The sequence below is a fragment of the Fistularia commersonii genome, chromosome 12 (assembly GCF_037954325.1).
Source record: "Fistularia commersonii isolate RoL2024-O1a breed Wild chromosome 12, RoL_Fcom_v1.0, whole genome shotgun sequence".
In the NCBI taxonomy this organism is placed as follows: Eukaryota; Metazoa; Chordata; class Actinopteri; order Syngnathiformes; family Fistulariidae; genus Fistularia; species Fistularia commersonii.
The window spans coordinates 3,567,805-3,586,803 of NC_141295.1; the positions used below are offsets into that span (position 1 = coordinate 3,567,805).

Genomic DNA, 18,999 nt, shown 5'->3' on the forward strand with positions numbered 1-18,999 from the left:
GATCTATATATCTATAATATATAGATCATTACTTTTTATATAGATCTATATATATAATATATATATAGATCTATATATCTATAATATATAGATCATTACTTTTATATAGATCTATATATATATAATATATATGATATATATAGATCTATATATCTATAATATATAGATCATTACTTTTTATATAGATCTATATATATATAATATATATATATAGATCTATATATATATATATCTATAATATATAGATCATTACTTTTATATAGATCTATATATATATATATAGATCTATATATCTATATAGATTTATATAGATCTATATAGATCTATATATCTATATATCTATAATATATAGATCATTACTTTTATATATATGTATATATATATATATATTTATATAGATCTATATATACTTTTATATATAGATCATTATAATCATTACTTTTCACACATATAGTAATGTTTTTTTTGTTTGTTTGCTCACGGGGCGATTCAACGTGTTCATTATCAAAATCCTAATCAGTGAAATACGATAAGACTGTCAGTAATATATAGATATATAGATATATATCTATGTAGTTAAAAATCATATCATTTAAACACATCTTTCATCGCTCGCTGGATCTAGTCAAGAGAAAAAAAAAAAAACACCGCGCTTAACACGGGTCTTAAGATTCGACGTGGCCGTGACAAATCGCAGCCAGGCGGAGCGACGACGGCGCAGCTTTTGGATAAACAACTCTTGGTCGTATTAAAAATATCCGCGCGGCTGTGGATTGCGTTATCACTTTTTCCTTTCGTTCACCCCGATCCCGCCGTCGAACCGCGGCTGGCGGAGACCCACACTCGGCTTCCGTTTTCGTCACACGTCGGCGTTGAAGAGGTGGCGAGTGTGAATTTTATGAAGCCCTGGCTGCGGCGGGCTCCCGGTCGGTGGGCTTCCTGGACAGAAACCACACCTTCATCGGCTCCTTCTTTCCTTTCATGGAGATGGGACCGCGGTACTCCAGGCGGAACTGGGGATCGGCGTTCTCGGCCGACTGCAGACACCTGGAACATGACGCCGATGTCACAAGAAACTCCGCATTTTGAAATGATCATTTATAGCGCGATGAAATCGGTCATTTTTGGGCGGATTTGATCCATTTCCTGGCAGTTGGAAAGTCTTAGCTGAGCGCGACCTGATGGTCTTACGGTCTTAGCGCAGTCTTGGGGCTAACGACGCTAAGATAAGATAAGAACAACTTTATTTATCCCGAAGGAAATTGTTGTGCCAGAGTTACAGAAAATATAACAGTAATAGACAATAAAAAGAAAAAGGCAGAATTAGAAATAAAAATAAACTATAGACTATAAAGTGTCTCAGTGAAAATATACCGCTCAAAAAAATAAAGGGAACACTTGAACAACACAATGTAACTCCAAGTCGATCACACTTGTGTGAAATCATAGTGTCCACTCAGGAAGCAACACAGATTCATTTTGACTTGTTTTAAGGACATTACATCAAAGTTGGATCCGCCTGGAGTTTGTTTTTACACTTTAATTTGGAGTGTGATTCCTAATCCAGACCTCCATGGGTTGATACAATTGATTTCCATGGATCATTTTTGTGTGATTTTGTTGTCAGCACATTCAACTGTGTAAAAGAGCAAAGTATTTCATAAGAATATTTCATTCATTTAGATCTAGGGTGTGTTTTTTTTAAGTGTTCCCTTTGTGTCTATCGAAGGTCCTCGGGTTACGTTACCGTATAGGCTTGATCAACAACCAATAGATGAGCTCCGACGAAACCGTAAAAGGAAACCCGTTGGACAAACATTCGCCAGAGCGGTATTGGCGTTACAGACGGTATTTGTTTGCTGTACGGATGAACAGGGACGGTGAGGGGCGAGAGAGAGGAGCAAATGTTGGGAGCTGTGGGCAGAACAGCCACGTTTGTACCACGTCAATTCTCCACGCATCATGACCGAATGGAGAAGGAAAAGGGATAGTAGTAATAATAATAACAATCCATTTTTTTACATTACATTACATTGCATTTGGCAGACGCTTTTATCCAAAGCGACTTACAATAGAGGACATAGGAAATACACGATGCACATTTTATATTAAGGTGCCTCATTGATATTGGACTTTGCTTTCTTTTATCTAATTCCTATTTTATCTTTATTTTATATATTCAGTGGTGGGCAGCGGTTAGCATTTCGTGTTTTCTCCGGGTTTCTCCCAAAGTCCAAAAACATGCAGAATTTGCCCCGGAAAAATTCTGATAATCGGGCTGAGCTAGCATAGGCTACGCAAATACTCGCTGAAAACACTGAATGCATTCTTAAGTCTTAGCGTAGTCATACGACGCTTAAAACTAGCTTTAAGCTGTGAGCTGATAGTCTTGCACGGGTCTTTTCGAAACCTTGAGTCTCTAGACTAAATAGCGCTTGCAAACCGGCGCAAACCAAAGTCGTATCCGACGCTAGGTGTTAGCGTCGGTGCCCAAGTACGCTTCAAACAAGGGGAGCCGGGAATCGAGCCGCCGACCTTTCGATCGGTGATAGACTATAAAACCGACAAGAGCAGCGAAAACCTCCCCTTACCTGTAAGTATATTCCGAAACATTAATTTTCCCCTTTTCTCCGGTGGTTTCCGTACGACTTGTGAGGTTGACCGTGTTCCCAAAAAGGCAGTATCTGGGCATCCTCTGGCCGATCACCCCGGTCACCACTTCGCCGGTGTGGATCCCGATAGTAATCTGGAAGGGAAAGTAGGAAAAAAACAAAAAAAAAAAAAAAAAAAAGAGACTTTGTGTTTCGACAAGGGTGTAACAGCAGCTGACCTTTGACCCCTGCGGAGATTGTGCTTCAACACACACTGAGAAGATATTTACCCCTAAATCAAGGACTTAACAAATGAGTATTATCAATAACAAAGTAAACACAAAGTATTATCAGCTTGGCTATAGATACATTCACTAAGGTTCACCCAGTTCTTTTGTTAAAATAGTAATATGTAATAATGTAATGTAATAATCGGATGCCGCCGCACTCGACGATACTTAAAAATTGATTACATGTTAATGTCAAGTCAGATTTTATTTACATAGTTTTACACCAGGGGTGGGCAATTATTTCGTCAAGCGGGCCACATTTTATATTTAACTTCTATATCATGTAAATTGAACGATATAAAAACTGTAATTTCAATATTTACATTTTTCGGCATTTTATTTCAACTTAATCGTTAATGATCATATAAACGCACCGACACTCTTTTGAATGCAATCATCCATACAAAATCAAACAAAAGGAAAAATATAGGGAGTTTCTGAATTTACCATTGATTGAAAATATTTGTTAAAAATATTCAAAGAAAATTGTTTGGCGGGCCGTAAAGTGCCCAGGTCTGTTGTACACCGTTGTCTCACGACACTTTCCACTCTTTAAAACTATTTACGAAAACATGACGAAATAAAAAGCACCCTTTATCGGGCAGAAACGTCGGATTCAGCTTTCTGTCTCGACCAGAACGCCGCAAACCAAACGCTGTGATTTCTGCGGGGTTTCTGCAGGTATCGGCTACTTTAAATGCAACTTGAAACAAATTTAATGCCCGTGTCCGACTGCGGATACAATTATTTCTAATTATGCAATCTGGATATGTACACGCGACCTTCTTAGTGATAATGGAACTTTAAATTGTGTATGATTTTTAGTGCATATTTCTTAGGTTTGTTTCCTTTTTTGCTGCAACTGCGGTGTCGTAATTAAAGGGTTAACGGGTTCCGCTTGTCGATCATCACACTATTCCTATCAGAATTATAAAATGTTGATATCGCCTGATCAAAATAAATGGCAAAAAAAAAAATGTTTTTTTCCCCATTTAGTGTATTTAGACATGGAATTTCTTTAACGTTATTTAAAGGCCTTAATTTTGGCAACATCTTTTTAATGACGGAAACATAAACACACCCTACGCAGGATTTTGCTCGCAGTAAAAGTACCCTAACCCCAACTTTAACTTTAAAAAATATCATTATCGAATATCCACAGCTCTGATCATGACCAGAATGAAGATTTCTGCTCTCGGATCTGTATTTTTATCGTCAGAGAGAGAGAGAGAGACGGTCGTCGTGTTGAGAATTCTTGTGTTAAACAGCAGACACTCTCCGGCTGAGCGCTTCACTTCGACTTGGCACAAAATCTTCCAGCTTTCAACTGAGAAGGTGCAACTTTCAGTGGGTGGATATAAAAGCAGAGCTTTTGCCAGGAATCCTTAGGAGTACCAAATTAGATTTTTTTTTTTTTAATTCCCAATAAATTCCCGTTCAATCTACAGACCAATATTTGCACTTGTAGGCACTTCGGTGGCTTTTCGTCTCCGGAGCGCGAACACACTGTGAGTGTCGAGGACAAATGAGAATCTATTTTTAGCCGCGGGACCGTGAGATGATTCGAGTCTGTTTCTTGCTACTAATCTGAACTCTTCAGCCTGTGCCACGGCCCAAAATAAACAACCTTTTGTTAACCAGACGTGAATTTCCAAAGTTAGGTCTTAACAGTCATTGATACAATAACAATCTCATGCGGTCAGTTAAACAAAAGTCGGCTGTTTTTTATCGAACTTTTCACTACTTATTACTTAGGCATGGAAATATGTCCGGACGCGCGGGTATAACTATAATCAATGGGCCAAATCCCCGCGTTTAAAGTCATGAGTTTGAGCGCTTTTTAATACTATTTGTCAGCTACAGACGTCTAATTGTTAAAATGATATCAAACCTTGTACAAAGAGAATAAATCCCTACATTTTTTGACAGACGCGTCGCCAAAAAAAAGCAAAATAATTTGGTAGGCTAAAATCCAGATGGCGGGTGGAAAACAAAGCTGAGACTGAGCTCGAAATCAGGAAAACAAAAAATAAAGAAAATCCATTGTGGTTTTTATGATATACTCATATACGTCACCATAAAGTGCATTCATTTCAATTGAGGTTTCACAGAAAGCACTCAAGATTACTAGCTTATTTAGTGGACAAAACATTGATATGTGACTTTTAAAGTAGGCAATGAAAACTTACATTTCTAAAAAAAAAAAAAAAAGGCTAAATTTGGGCTATTTTTTTTTTTTTTTTTGGAATGACCGGGCAGTTTGATCATACGCTAATTTTTGCTTTCAGTTAATATCAAGCTGATATTAGACGTGATGCCGTGGCAGCAGAGCGGCAAAGCGGTTTCGAAAGCGATTCGATTCCGACGGGAACGGAGTTTGCGTGGGTTTCCTCCGGGTTTTTCCACTCCGAACCCGTTCGGTACGTTTCCCGGACACTCCCCAGATGTGTGAATGAGGGAGTGACTGGTTGTATGTGTCTAAACAAAGTGTGAATGGTCGTGTTTGTTTACGCTCGGCTCAACCAGTCGAACCACGAAGGCGCCGGTTTCCAAGCAACCCCGAGCGCGAGAAAAGCAGTATAGATAATGAATAATAGATATGAATGTAATATAGGAAAGTATGACCTAAATACTAAACAGAAATAATTTGTTATTCCATCTGGAAAATCTGATTAAAAATGCTTTATTAATTTATCCCTTATCCTGTGAAGAACGTAATCAAGCGCCTGTGTGTGATATAAACCCGAGACGTACGATTATATACATCGGGGGCATAAAGCTAATTTTTTCCGGAAAGGAATATTTCTGTTACCGTTTACCCGGATCGCCTGATTGTAAATAAATCCGAATTGTCTAAAATGAGTATAACACATTATTAAATTGTAATAACTTGTAAAGCGTCTTTGAGTACCATGAAAAGCGCTGTACGAATCCTATGTATTATTATTATTATTATTGACAACAGATTCACGTCGCACCTGCACGGGCTCGCCGTCCACTTTGACTTGTCCCGCGATCTCCAACATATCCAGGGCGAGATGGCAGATGGACTTGGCGTGGTGGGTGCACGGCTCCGGCAAGCCGCTCACCGTCATGTATTTATCTCCCACTGTTTCCACCTGCGTATAGAAACCACGCCGTCATTCCATCGCGCCGTCACGCGACCGATGTGATTTATTTGATTTGCGTCGAAGCGTGCCATCCTACTGTGCTGTGCGCCGGAGGGAGTTTTCTTTTTTTTTTTTTTTTTTTTTTTTTTTTTTTAAATACTAAAGCACGGCCAGAAATAAAGCGAAGCACCCTGAGATAAACACTTAAACACTTACATCAGCTTCAAGACATTCGGGGGCCTCCTCGAGCTCGGCTAAAACACCGGGACCACCTAGCCATTCAGCTTGTAGAGTAAATATTACTTCTTTTGGTGACCCAGTGCCTGAAGCCGATCCCCTGGAAGTACCGAGGTCTGTTTGACATCTCAAAGTGCATTCTTGTCTGAAAGCCTGGAGTGTAAATCTGCGGCAGGAGGCCTATAAATTGGTGTAGCCCATCTGTAAAACTACACTGTGTTTGGAACTTACTACAAGCCTCATGGTGAAAAACTCGTCGGTGGATATAAATACACTCTTACGTACTTGTATGGGCATAATTGCATAACATTATTCACCAAGAGAGTCAAGACGCTTCACTTGTGCGTTTAACCAGAGGCCAAGATGGCAGTTTCCAGAAGTCACGGTCCATATCGAGGACCGTTGAATCGTTTTGGGTTTGTTTGTTTTTGATATTACCTCCCGTTTTGTTTTTTTGCCGCTAAACGCGCAAATCCCGACCTTGTAAACGTAAGGGTTCTTCCGAGAGTCCGTCAAGATGTCGAAGCGGGTGTAAACGTCGTTGAGCAGGTTGACTATCTTGATGGCGCCTTCGGCCGACGCGTGCTTGCTGCAGAAGGCGTTGAATCCCACGATGCCGCTGAAGAGGATGGTCACGTTGTCGTAGCGTTTGGCCGGAACGGGCCGTTTGTGACGCAGCTCGTTGGCGACAGATGGCGGCAGGACGGAATAGAGCAATCTGAAAGCAAAGGATGGCGTTGACATTTTCGGGGGAAAAAAAAAAAAATACAGCCGTACGGCGCTCGAGCGGCGGAGCGATGGGCTGTAGCCGTAAGTCCATCGTTTGGATAAGCGTTAAATCCGCTCACCCACCACCTTTTGGTCATTTCGCTATGCAGGCTGCTCCCGGATGGGAGAGGTGGTGTTTCTATGGTTACTAGTTAGATCATGGTAGCCAGTTAAAAGCATAAAAACCTTGTTTGATGCACGTTACCGGAGGACAAATAATACGTACGGACAGATGTCACCGGACGAAAAAAAAAAACCCGTTTATGCAAAATTCGACACGCTTTACCCCGGAGGTACCTTTTTGTCGCCTCGACGGGGATTTTACGGGCGCCCGTTTTTATTTTCCGAACAACGGCGGTGAAAGAAAAAAAAAAAAAAAGAAAACAACATGAAAAAGGGCTATTTTCAGTCTCATTTTGTAAATCCCAGAACACCGATGCGGCGGCGGCTCTCTTAAATATTTAGAGAGGAGACATGAATTCTAATCAATGTTCACAGCCTGAGGCAGGGCTCAGACGAGAGAATGGCAAGAATAATAAAATAGACGGCGGAGTGAAAGTCCTCTCCTATGAGAACGGCAGTTTTAAAGAAAACTGTGCATCATTTCTGTGATCCTTGACAGAAGTTAGCCAGTGATCTGCCAAATTATTATTACAGGCACTTTTTGCATGAAAGACAAATTGCAGCAGCGTCTGAAGAGTAGCTTTGACAGATATTGAAATAGATGTTAAAACCAAGGTGGTCTGACATTTACTGAGCTTGGACGTCATTTTTTTTTTTTTTTCTTTTTAGAGCTGTTAGCGTCAATAGTTCTTAAGATCATTTAAAAGCCGCGCATGGCTATAAAAAAATCAGCAAGTATATCAAAACAAGTAAAGCCACACTGTTCCGCCGAAGAGAAACACAATGCTGTGCCAAAGCGATTTGGCTGCGCTCGGTATAGATCAGCGTCTCTACAGAGAAATGTAATCTTCCTCCAAATGTTCCGCCTCCTCATCAGCCAAGAAGCGGCGGCTCGAAGCAGTCGGTCTAACTGAGAAAATTCGGCTGATTTTACCAAAATCTTTAGCGTGCGTGTGACGGGACGGAGTAGATTCCCCCTCGTTTTGCAGGTTCATCCCAGGGGGTGTGGCTTGGTTTACTGCAGCTGTTCTGCCAGGTGTCCACGATTATGTGTTTTATGAATAATAAAGCTATCAGAACAGTTAGTACCATGTAAATCTCATAAGTCTCCCTTTATCGTACTCTTGCTTTCTATCTCAATCCTTGTCGCTAGCGCTGTCTCGGCGGAGACAGAAGGCCGCCCGTATTGGGCTCGGATCCGTCCGACGTTTCTTGTTTTTTCTGAAAATCATTTAAGAGCGCACGAAAAGTGTCACGAGACAACTCGGTTGTAATTTGGCGAATCTGTCCTGACTTGAGTAAATGGTGAGAACGCGGGACCGAGCGCTAAGGAAGTTAGCGTCGACATTTAGCAAAACACGCTACCAGTTCCTGATTTCTGAAAATCATTTAAGAGCGCACGAAAAGTGTCACGAGACAACTCGGTTGTAATTTGGCGAATCTGTCCTGACTTGAGTAAATGGTGAGAACGCGGGACCGAGCGCTAAGGAAGTTAGCGTCGACCTTTAGCAAAACACGCTACCAGTTCCTGATTTCTGAAAATCATTTAAGAGCGCATGAAAAGTGTCACGAGACAACTCGGTTGTAATTTGGCGAATCTGTCCTGACTTGAAAAAATGGTGAGAACGCGGGACCGAGCGCTAAGGAAGTTAGCGTCGACATTTAGCAAAACACGCTACCAGTTCCTGATTTCTGAAAATGATTTAAGAGCGCATGAAAAGTGTCACGAGACAACTCGGTTGTAATTTGGCGAATCTGTCCTGACTTGAGTAAATGGTGAGAACGCGGGACCGAGCGCTAAGGAAGTTAGCGTCGACCTTTAGCAAAACACGCTACCAGTTCCTGATTTCTGAAAATTATTTAAGAGCGCATGAAAAGTGTCACGAGACAACTCGGTTGCAATTTGGCGAATCTGTCCTGACTTGAAAAAATGGTGAGAACGCGGGACCGAGCGCGAAGGAAGTTAGCATTGACCTTTAGCATAACACGCTACCAGTTCCTGGCCCCGGTCCGACTTAAGGCGTAATCCCGACGCTAATTCCGCGATTCTTTCACTGACCGTCTCTGACGGTTGTGTTTGTTGCCGATACCATCCGACGCCTCGCCTTTCGCTTCAAACATTCTCCCACCGACACGCGGCCGATTTCTCAGCGACATCGATGTTCAGAGGCGTTTGAACATCTAAAGGGAGCAGGCGAGGAACGGAGACTTGACGGCCGACAGGCGGCATGTGTCAGCTCCGACAGAAACAAGGTCGTCGGCTAAGTTCACGGATGATGTCATCACGCTGCATAATATATGGGGAGAGGTCGCGAGAAAAGGAGGGGTGGGGTATTTATGAGCAGCTTTATTATGACGTGTCTGGGCTCAAACTATTCGGAATGCTCAAAAAGCGGCGTTATCGCAGATGCATTAAGTTAAGGTTCAGTTTCCACGACTGGGATGCACTTTGGACAGTTTGAGAATGAACGCATTAGCGCCATAAACATTCCTTTCTTCTTCTTCTTCTCTTTTCGGCTTTTCCCTTCAGCGGTCGCCGCGGCGAATCAACCTTCTCCATCTGACCCTTTTCTCCGTATCCTCCTCTCTCACACCAGCAGCGCCATAAACATTCCTTTGTCGTATTGATTTACTCAATAACCGGCTTCTGTCACACATAGGCGGGATTCGGTTCTGTCGAATCGCGACGAAAACGTTTTGAAGCGATGATAAAAACGACCTCGCAATGTTGCGTAATCTTCTGCGGCAAATGCGGTGAATTATACACTGCTCAAAAAAATAAAGGGAACACTTAAAAAACACATCCTGGATCTAAATGAATGAAATATTCTTATGAAATACTTTGCTCTATTACACAGTTGAATGTGCTGACAACAAAATCACACAAAAATGATCCATGGAAATCAATTGTATCAACCCATGGAGGTCTGGATTAGGAATCACACTCAAAATTAAAGTGTAAAAACAAACTCCAGGCGGATCCAACTTTGATGTAATGTCCTTAAAACAAGTCAAAATGAATCTGTGTTGCTTCCTGAGTGGACACTATGATTTCACACAAGTGTGATCGACTTGGAGTTACATTGTGTTGTTCAAGTGTTCCCTTTATTTTTTTTGAGCAGTGTATTAACCGAATATATTTGTCGCGTTTTGACTTGGATCAACTTATAATTAGGACATGCTTGTGCGCGTCTATTATCGGCTCAGCTACTTTTATCCGTCAAAACCCGGGAAACGACGAGAAGCCGCGGTTCGGATCGCTCTCGATAGCTGCGGTTTTGTTCGGTTGCATATTTTGTTGTGGATAAATAAAAAAAAAAAGCACCAAAACAAAGTCCTGGATTTGGCTTGTTGTCACCGTTGCGACTGACGATCGAAAGAATACTTTGGAAAAGACGATCCCACCTGTCCGTTTTCTTCTTCTCGTCTTCGAGGGCGCGAAGCGTATGTTGCAGGCGGTCTGTCAAGATTTCCAGCTCTTGAGTCAGCTTGTACTCCTCGCGAAACTGCTCGCCCAGCAGGACCAGGTCCCGCGTGGCGTCGTGCAGCGGGATGTCGCTCAGGTACAGACCCCTTCGCGTAAGATCGTCTAGGTTCATAACACTGGAGGGAGGAAAAAAGAAAACAAAAGCGGGAAGCTGCCGGTGTTGAATATCTGACGCGTGTCTGTGTGAAAGAGGAAAAGTGATGACTTGTTCTTGCTCATGTCGGGATTAAGATAAGCTAAACATAGCATTAGGACCGAGCCTCCGGCGGCAAGATCACAATCCTCCCGACGTTGCCGAGCCTTCCGCCTCAAGATAAATATTCCTCTGCTGGTGTGAAGTCACTGCGTCGGCTCTGCGAGGCTCCTCCGGTCACACCAGAGCGGCCTTCGCTGATTTAGTTATTTCCTGTTCGGCGGCGAACTTACATAAAAACACTTATCCTGTCTTCTGCAGCGTGTCTTCGATATGTAGGACAAGCACTCTGTTCCCTGTATCCAGCTTTTTCTCAAGAAATGTATCATCAGTTATACAACGGTTACAAAGGATTATACATTACTTGGGGGTCAATAGAATCACCAGCTTGCTGTGCTTTCTTGCGTTTTCAAAGGCTGCCGGCAAAAAAAATGCATCACGATTTACTCGCTAACCGCGTGAAAGCGGCGATCGGACGACCCTTATTTGGATTTCGGGCGAATTCCGCACGACAAACAAAATGGAGGAGGGTGTCACGTTATCATATCGCCGCTTCTTCTCTGCCGGAGATCGTCGTTTAGATACTCAAATGGAAAAGATATCCACGTAAAATACACAGCCGAAAAAAGAAATACCACCACATATTTCGGCCAACTGAGCCACTACTAATTTACACTACTAGCTACTAGTTTTGGAGGAAACATTAGATTTTGAGGAAATTAGATTTTTAGATTATTATTTAGATTATTATTATTATTTAGATTATTATTATTTTTAGATTATTATTATTTAGATTATTATTATTTTTAGATTATTATTATTTAGATTATTAGATTTGGAGGAAACATTTACTTTCATAAAGAAAGTAAATGTATTTTGTTATAAATATGATAAATACAATAAAAAAAAAAAAACTTTTTTTTTTTTTTTAAAGAATTCATGGTGTTTGCCATAACATATGCATGTGTTATTAATGTACCATAAACAAAAACTGACAAAGTGTTTTTGAGCAAGAAAATTACAACACCTACATATTGGTATATGTATATATTGGAAAAAAAAAAAAAAAAAAAAATCTTACATTAACACAGTTTTCTGTATCCTCTTCCTTCCGTTTTCACGTTAAAAATCATCATTTTAGGAATTGATACATCAGAATTTTGATACATTTTGATACATTTTGATACATTTTGATACAATTTTGATACATGCGCTCTACATCCCTGCACAAGATTCGGTGACGGAGAGCGATTCTCACGGTTTCTCACCTGGGCGAGCAAAGGAAAAGAATGTTCTCCGCCTCCGGCAGGTAAATCATCTGTCCTTTCAGTCTCAGACAGCTGATCTCCACCCCCGTCAGCTCATCTTCGTTCTCCACGGTCTCCACGTTCAGCAGGCCCTCCTGCCAGGATCACATCGCATTTAACGAATTCATCGCGCGTTCTCCCCTGAACACGCGTTTAAAAAGCACCCGTTCGGATCGCTCGTCCCTTTTTTTTTTTTTTGAAATCTCTGCGTTTCTTCTGCTTATCCCTTTTTGAAGAAAAGTTTTTTTCCGCATCCCTCGTTCATTTGTGAGACTCGTCTTTTCGTAGGACGACCCGGATCTACAAGCCGCTGTCGATTTTACGTCATTATTATTGTGTTTTTCCTTCATTTTCCACAAACACAATTGTCCCGCTCTCGATTATTTATCGCGTCGGGCGCGATAAGGAGACCTTTCGATCGTCCGTGTGTGTGTGTGTTCTGCGTCTACCTTGCTTCGCAGGACAAAGACGGTGTTGATGTGCGACAGGATGCCGTGAAAACTGAAGTCGATATGCGGGCGGACCAACGAGAAAACCGAAGGTAGGATGCAGGTGCCGGGCTGGAGCTGTGGTGAAAAACGCACAATATGGTCAGGTAGGCAGTTTATATGGTAAGAATGACTTCATTTTTTGTTGTAACAAGAGGTCAAAATAAGCAGCCGCCCTCTTAAAGAGACGAAAAAAAATCGGGGCCAGACCGAGTCAGATGTCAAAGTGTGTGATCGGCACCTGGGGAAGAACTCGATAGATGGCGTTCCCGCACTGCGTGAGCATCAGGTCTTTGTCGAACATGAGGTGGAACGGAAAGGCCTTGCAGAACGTGTACGGGCTGATGCGCGTCTCCTGAGTGCTGTTCTCCTCGAAGCCGTCCAGGTCCTCGTAGAACGCCTCCTCCTCCGAGTCCTTCTCCTCGATCAGAAACTTGATGTGGTCGCACTCCTCGCTTTTCGGTTGTATCATCTGCGACGGCGTTACAAAAATAAAGCGCGCCGTTACGTAACCCACAAAACGCGGTCGCTCTCCCCGACTTTGTTATCCGTTTTGCATTTTGCGCTATTCGTTTGATTCATATTATCGCGACGGCGACACTGTTAAACCCGAGTACGTTATTACAGAATTACGAGCGTGCAAAATAACCCTGTTCAGTTTGGTCTATGGCCATAAGGCATGCTGACGTCAGGCAGCTGTCTCTGCACCCTGTTTCCACAGCAACCCTGGCTAATATATCCAGAAATTGGGTGTCACATTTAGAGCGTCTGCCATTTTCTTTTTCTTTCATTACACTCATAGTCACTGCAAAAATATTATCCCCTATGTACAATACGACAATATGATTAGATTTGGAGGAAAACGTCACCCAAGAGAGAATCCCCCAGCACAAATAGTTCGTGGAACTGTTTAGCATCCCTTTAAAATGGACAGATCGTGAGCGTAAAATGGAAATGAAAATACAGTTGTCGGCCCCTAGCTGTATTGTCCACTTTAAATAAAGTGATTTTATTAGCTATAATGTTGCCTTTTATTGCTGTTTTTCTCAGGAACAATCTGAAAAGGAAGATGGTAATGGACATATTTTAACTCGGCGGATTAACGCTGGAAGGAATAAGAAAGACTCCCAACATTTCAGAGCAGGAGACTCTATAACTTAGATCTAAAAATATCCTCTGACTCAGAGACATTAGCCAAAAAACTCACCGCCGAACTGCCGTTGTCACAGTGCAGAGCACTTTTCACTGAGCTATTCTAGTAACTTTGTGTTGTTGAACCATTTCAACTATACAAGACGAGAGTATTAAACGGATTTACGGACGTCGGTGAAATGACGAAGGGGACGGGGGGGGGGAAAAATGGCTTCGCGGCGTTCGAAACAATAAAAAAAACAACGAAAACAGCAAAGCAGACCTTCATCTCTATCTCCGTCCCGTGGATTTGCTGAGCGACGGTTTTAATGATGCCGATCACAATGTCTTGCAGGCCTTCCCTCTCTGAGTAATAGTGCAGAATCAGATTGTTCCCTTTCTCTGCATCGGTGCAGCGAAATGACGGCGCCCTCATCCCGGGATAAATAGTCCCGAGGTGGTCATGAAGAGCGTCCAAATTCTGGAGATCGGCATAAAAAAAAACAGGCGGGGACATGAAGAGGATATAAGTCGGGAAGTTTGCAGAGAGTTTTTCCAGTGGAAAAAATAAAAATACAAACAGAATCGTGTTCACCCGCTCGCATCCTCGTCCTCTTACCTGGAGGAATTCGCGAACGTTTGACCCCAGCACTCGCAGGATGGTGTCGTAGCCCGACTCCTGGCAAAATTCGAAGAACATCTTCCCGAACATCTGCAAGATGTCGCCGGCATCGATCTCTGGAACGTGCGAGAGGAGGATCTCCTTTTAACACTGATCGATGAGGAATGTTTGACAGGCGCGTGTGTGTGTGAGTCGGTGTGAGTATCTAACCGCTGCGGTTGCTACGAACGGGTTTATGTATCGCGCGATAGCGTAGCGATAGTGATCGATAGATTTGGGGCAGGTGGCTCAGAAAGTTGGCATTTTCAGCCTCCTTCCGTGTGCTTGTCGGAGCGTCTCTGGACGAGACGCCGAGCCCCAAGTTGCTCCAGATGGTCCAGTTAGCGCCTTGTATGGCAGCTCTGCTGCCATTTGCGTGGGAGTGTGTGTTTGTGTGAACGGGTAAATGCTTTTTAAAAGGGGGGGGAAGCCCTCTATAAGCTCGGATCATTCGCTATCCATTGAAACGTTTCGGTCAATTCCTCTCAGCGGAGGTTTTACACTGAGGAATATACACTGCTCAAAAAAATAAAGGGAACACTTAAAAAAACACATCCTGGATCTAAATGAATGAAATATTCTTATGAAATACTTTGCTCTTTACACAGTTGAATGTGCTGACAACAAAATCACACAAAAATGATCCATGGAAATCAATTGTATCAACCCATGGAGGTCTGGATTAGGAATCACACTCAAAATTAAAGTGTAAAAACAAACTCCAGGCGGATCCAACTTTGATGTAATGTCCTTAAAACAAGTCAAAATGAATCTGTGTTGCTTCCTGAGTGGACACTATGATTTCACACAAGTGTGATTGACTTGGAGTTACATTGTGTTGTTCAAGTGTTCCCTCTATTTTTTTGAGCAGTATATAAATCCAATCCATGTATGAAATCCAACAAAGGATCTTTAACTCACTTAGAAGAACAAACAATATGAGATAATGAATGATGTAAAAAAAAAATCAAAAAGGAAGCAGGGAAAAAACATGACGACACAAACACGCACATAAATATATTACATTAACCCTCGTGTGATCTTAATATTGTGTTTACTCCCCTTGTCCTACGGGTCAATATGACCCATAAGACAATCTTTGTACCCTGGTGGTGTACAGCCCACATGGAAACATAAACAAAAAAGAAGTATCACTTTTTCTAATTATGGGGTCTCTTTAGGAAAAGTCATAAAATTTCAAGTTGGAAAAAAAATAGGTTAAGGTGCTTTTTCTAAAGCTAAACATGGTAGTGGGTCACTTTTGACCCGCGAGACAACACAAGGGTTGAATATTGAGCAATTTTCATCTTGCGGATTCTCCTATGATGCATATAATGTATAGTAATCTACATAAAGACTCCATTACATTGTCGTGTCACATACAAATATCATGTGACAGTGAAACCCTTGCAATATGGCGCACGACAATTTTATTTATTTCGATTCATTTGGGGGGGGGGGGGGGGGGGGGGGGGCGGTCACTTACTGAGAACTTTACTTGCGGCGGCGACCAGATCGTATGTTTTGGCGTCTTCATAAATGATTCTCACGAGGAACTGACCCTCAATATCGAGCTGAGCCTCCCTCCTGAAAACAAAGCGGAGCTGTTACTCATGAGACACAGCAAATGTCACAGCAGAAGTAAACAGTCACTGTGGACTCAGGCGGCTGAGAGCTTCTCCGTTGCAGCCTAAATTACAGAATGTCTGTTTGGAGGAAACAAATCGGCCAAAAGGAGCCTTATGTGTAACATAATTATTAGTATTATTATTATTATTGTTATTATTAAACGTTTTCCACGTTACTTTGAAGCGGTTGCGTAACCATTACTGACGTTCTCTATTTAGAAATGTGACAGTGTATTTAGCGCCGGCTCTTATTATATCGTAATGAGGTTCTGATTCACATAATTTATCGAAGAAAACAAACAAAAAAGATTTTCGAGGAGGGCCGGCAATCGCCGTTTGAGTAGAACGAGACAAAGCTGTAAAAACATACCAAGCCACATGCTGAGAGCATAACAATTTCACAAAATAAATGAGAAATGGCGAAGTTGATCCGGGTTTTTTTTTCTTTATAACTGATAAACTCTGCATTAAATAGCACTGACTTTCAGAAACCCTCCAGAGTGCATGGTATGATTTCTGTTTGTTTTTGTGTTTTTGATGGCCGGCGAATGACCACTTCGAAAACATTTACACAAGACAGCTGATGTTTTTTTTTCCGTTCTGTTCTCTCTTGTGCGTCGGCGCAGGTTCAGGCCATTTAGGCCTTTGGGGGAAAATAAAATAAACTGAGGCGCATATTTCAACATGTTAAAAAAACTTTCATGTTACTGTTAACATATTGTTGGACCGATAAAGGCTGACACGTTTACATTAATCACGACCAAAAGGAAAATAAGAAAATCAAGTTATTTGAGAAAAACACATTTTAAAGCTTTTCTTCTACCTAAGTTCTCGTGTAAAATGCTTCTTATTATGTTTGGCAGCAATAACTCTGCTATAAGCTTTGCCACAGTGCATCCTTCAGAAAGCAGCGTGCTCTCACATTGTTGTCTCGACGAAGCATATGAAGCTAAATTCCCCGTAACTTCAAATTATTTGCACCAGCCATATGCTTATCTGGAGCACCAAATAAGGACGTGCTTTCCCTGAACAGCGGCAAAAAAGCAGCAGCACACTGCGTTACATAATATCTTTATGACCCCACAAAGAGTCAGCCGGTAATGGCGCAACACAGATGAGTAAATTTTATTCATAATTCAGTGTGACTGCATCTTAACAAGTGGTAATTTAAAATTGGGGGTATTTACCCTATTTCCCTTTTTCCTTTTCCAAACCCAAGCCTGTGTTTTATTGTGCATTGCACTGATTTTATAAATGTTTTGCTTACAGCAGGCGCATAAGATAATGTAAGATACTTTAGACAGTTGATTACTACTAACAAAGAGGTCGCAGAATATAAATGTGAAGGTATTTGGTGTGAGAGAGGAGGATACAGAGAATAGGGTTATATGGAGAAGGTTGATTTGCTTTCCCCTGAAGGGAAAAGCCCAAAGGAGAAGAAGATTGCTACGAACTAAAAATGCTTTTTATAACAGTTTATCTAAAATCGAATCAGTACGAGCCAACTCCCGGTCTCACCACATTAAAACAAAAATGAAACGACAATCAATTTGGGATAAGAATAATGAAATAAGAGCATAAAAGGATAAATATAACAGCTATTTGTAACTAAATATGTTAACAATTATTGGAAACGTACTCAAATGGCATTTAGTTACTAAGTGCTATTAGTCATCATTAGTTAATCACTGTTACAAGTAGTCCTATTAAGGGTTTTTGAACTTTAAATGGTATGCTTTTGAAAAAAATAATTTATGTATTTAGATATATGAGTTGAAGGAGACATAAAGAATCATATTTTGAATAACATGAGACTGCAAGACCTGTATGGGGGGGTGGATACCAAAAATATTGCTGCAACCTGCGCAAACTGTAGGAAATGTTTTAACACTTAAGTGCTAATCCCTGTTCTGACATGAGCCTTTTTGTTCAACTGGTACGAAGGCTCCTGAAAAGCACCTATTTGAAATAATATGAGGTAGTTTCAGGATAATGTGCTCACTTTTAAATTGCAGAGAAGTGCATATGCATGAAAGTTTTATGACTGAGTTCTTTAAAGAAACAGGAAATCAAATATCATGGATAACCTGACAGCCCATTTGTTTCAGTATCAGTGTCTGTATTTGGCCTACAAGTACAAAAAAAAAATCCATTTAACAATTTACTGGGCAACCTAACCAGTGCAATTTACTACAATACTGAATTTTAAATGTGATTTTTGGTAATAGTTTCAATGTGGCACCTCAGAGAGATGAGGTTAATTATTGATAAAGCAGCAGTAGTCTGCTACTGTGTGTGTGTGTGTGTGTGTGTGTGTGTGTGTGTGTGTGTGTGTGTGTGTGTTGGAAAGAGAGAAAGAGAGAGAGAGAGCTGTGCTGTGTGTGCATTACACTATTAATAACACTATTTTTCCTTCTGTTTGGAAACAAAAACAATGTAAACACAAGATAGAGAAACTCACTTGATGTCTTCCCACACTTCCGGTCCGTAGTTCCTCAAAACAAGGAGCTCCAGAGCGTGATTTACAAAACCATACTGAAAATATATAGGGGAACAGAACACATGGATGTTTAGCAGATATTTATTTTTAAAAGCTTGTACCGGGAAACTCACCTTTCGGCGTAATAACTGCGGGTTTTATTTGTGCCGAATGTCAACATGTAAAAATTGAGTTCACCTGTTCATACGCTGATTAGAATGTGATAACTAATATTGTATAACAGCCGGGGCAGCGGTCTCCGAGCAGGAAACGTCAAAAACACATCGTCGCCAACCGAAAAGCTTATTTTACCGGCACGAAAGCATAAAGAAGAATCTATAGTTACATACCATGGTGTCGGCTGTTCTCCGTTGCACCTCTTTTTAAGCGAAATCCCTCGATTCTGACACAACCGCCATCGTTTGGTACAGATGCTGACAGCCTCTGCTACCGTACCACCTTTTTTTCATCGGTACGTGATTGACAACAAGCTCGACCAATGGCGT

At 41.4% G+C, this 18,999-nt stretch overlaps 1 protein-coding gene across 1 annotated transcript; it reads right to left on the bottom strand.

Moving 5' to 3' along the window:
- Positions 1-457: 457 nt before the first annotated feature.
- Positions 458-18,961, bottom strand: LOC147228164 (guanylate cyclase soluble subunit beta-1). The gene is made up of 13 exons (XM_086156410.1): positions 18,844-18,961; positions 18,476-18,549; positions 15,873-15,973; positions 14,345-14,463; positions 14,009-14,206; positions 12,836-13,066; positions 12,556-12,672; positions 12,068-12,201; positions 10,525-10,722; positions 6,709-6,946; positions 5,860-6,000; positions 2,592-2,746; positions 458-1,047 (listed from the first exon to the last, which is right to left on the bottom strand). Exons 1-13 carry the CDS (start codon positions 18,844-18,846, stop codon positions 897-899), a joined length of 1,860 nt encoding a protein of 619 aa, XP_086012536.1. The 5' UTR covers positions 18,847-18,961; the 3' UTR covers positions 458-896.
- Positions 18,962-18,999: the final 38 nt, after the last annotated feature.

Bases quoted from the DNA above. Each gene is read 5' to 3' on its own strand.
- LOC147228164 (XM_086156410.1), bottom strand. The intron at 13,067-14,008 runs GTCTGCTTTGCT...ACGCCGTCGCAG, and splicing joins GGACGGAGATAGAGATGAAG to ATGATACAACCGAAAAGCGA. The intron at 2,747-5,859 runs GTGCGACGTGAA...TTTCCCTTCCAG, and splicing joins TGGACGGCGAGCCCGTGCAG to ATTACTATCGGGATCCACAC.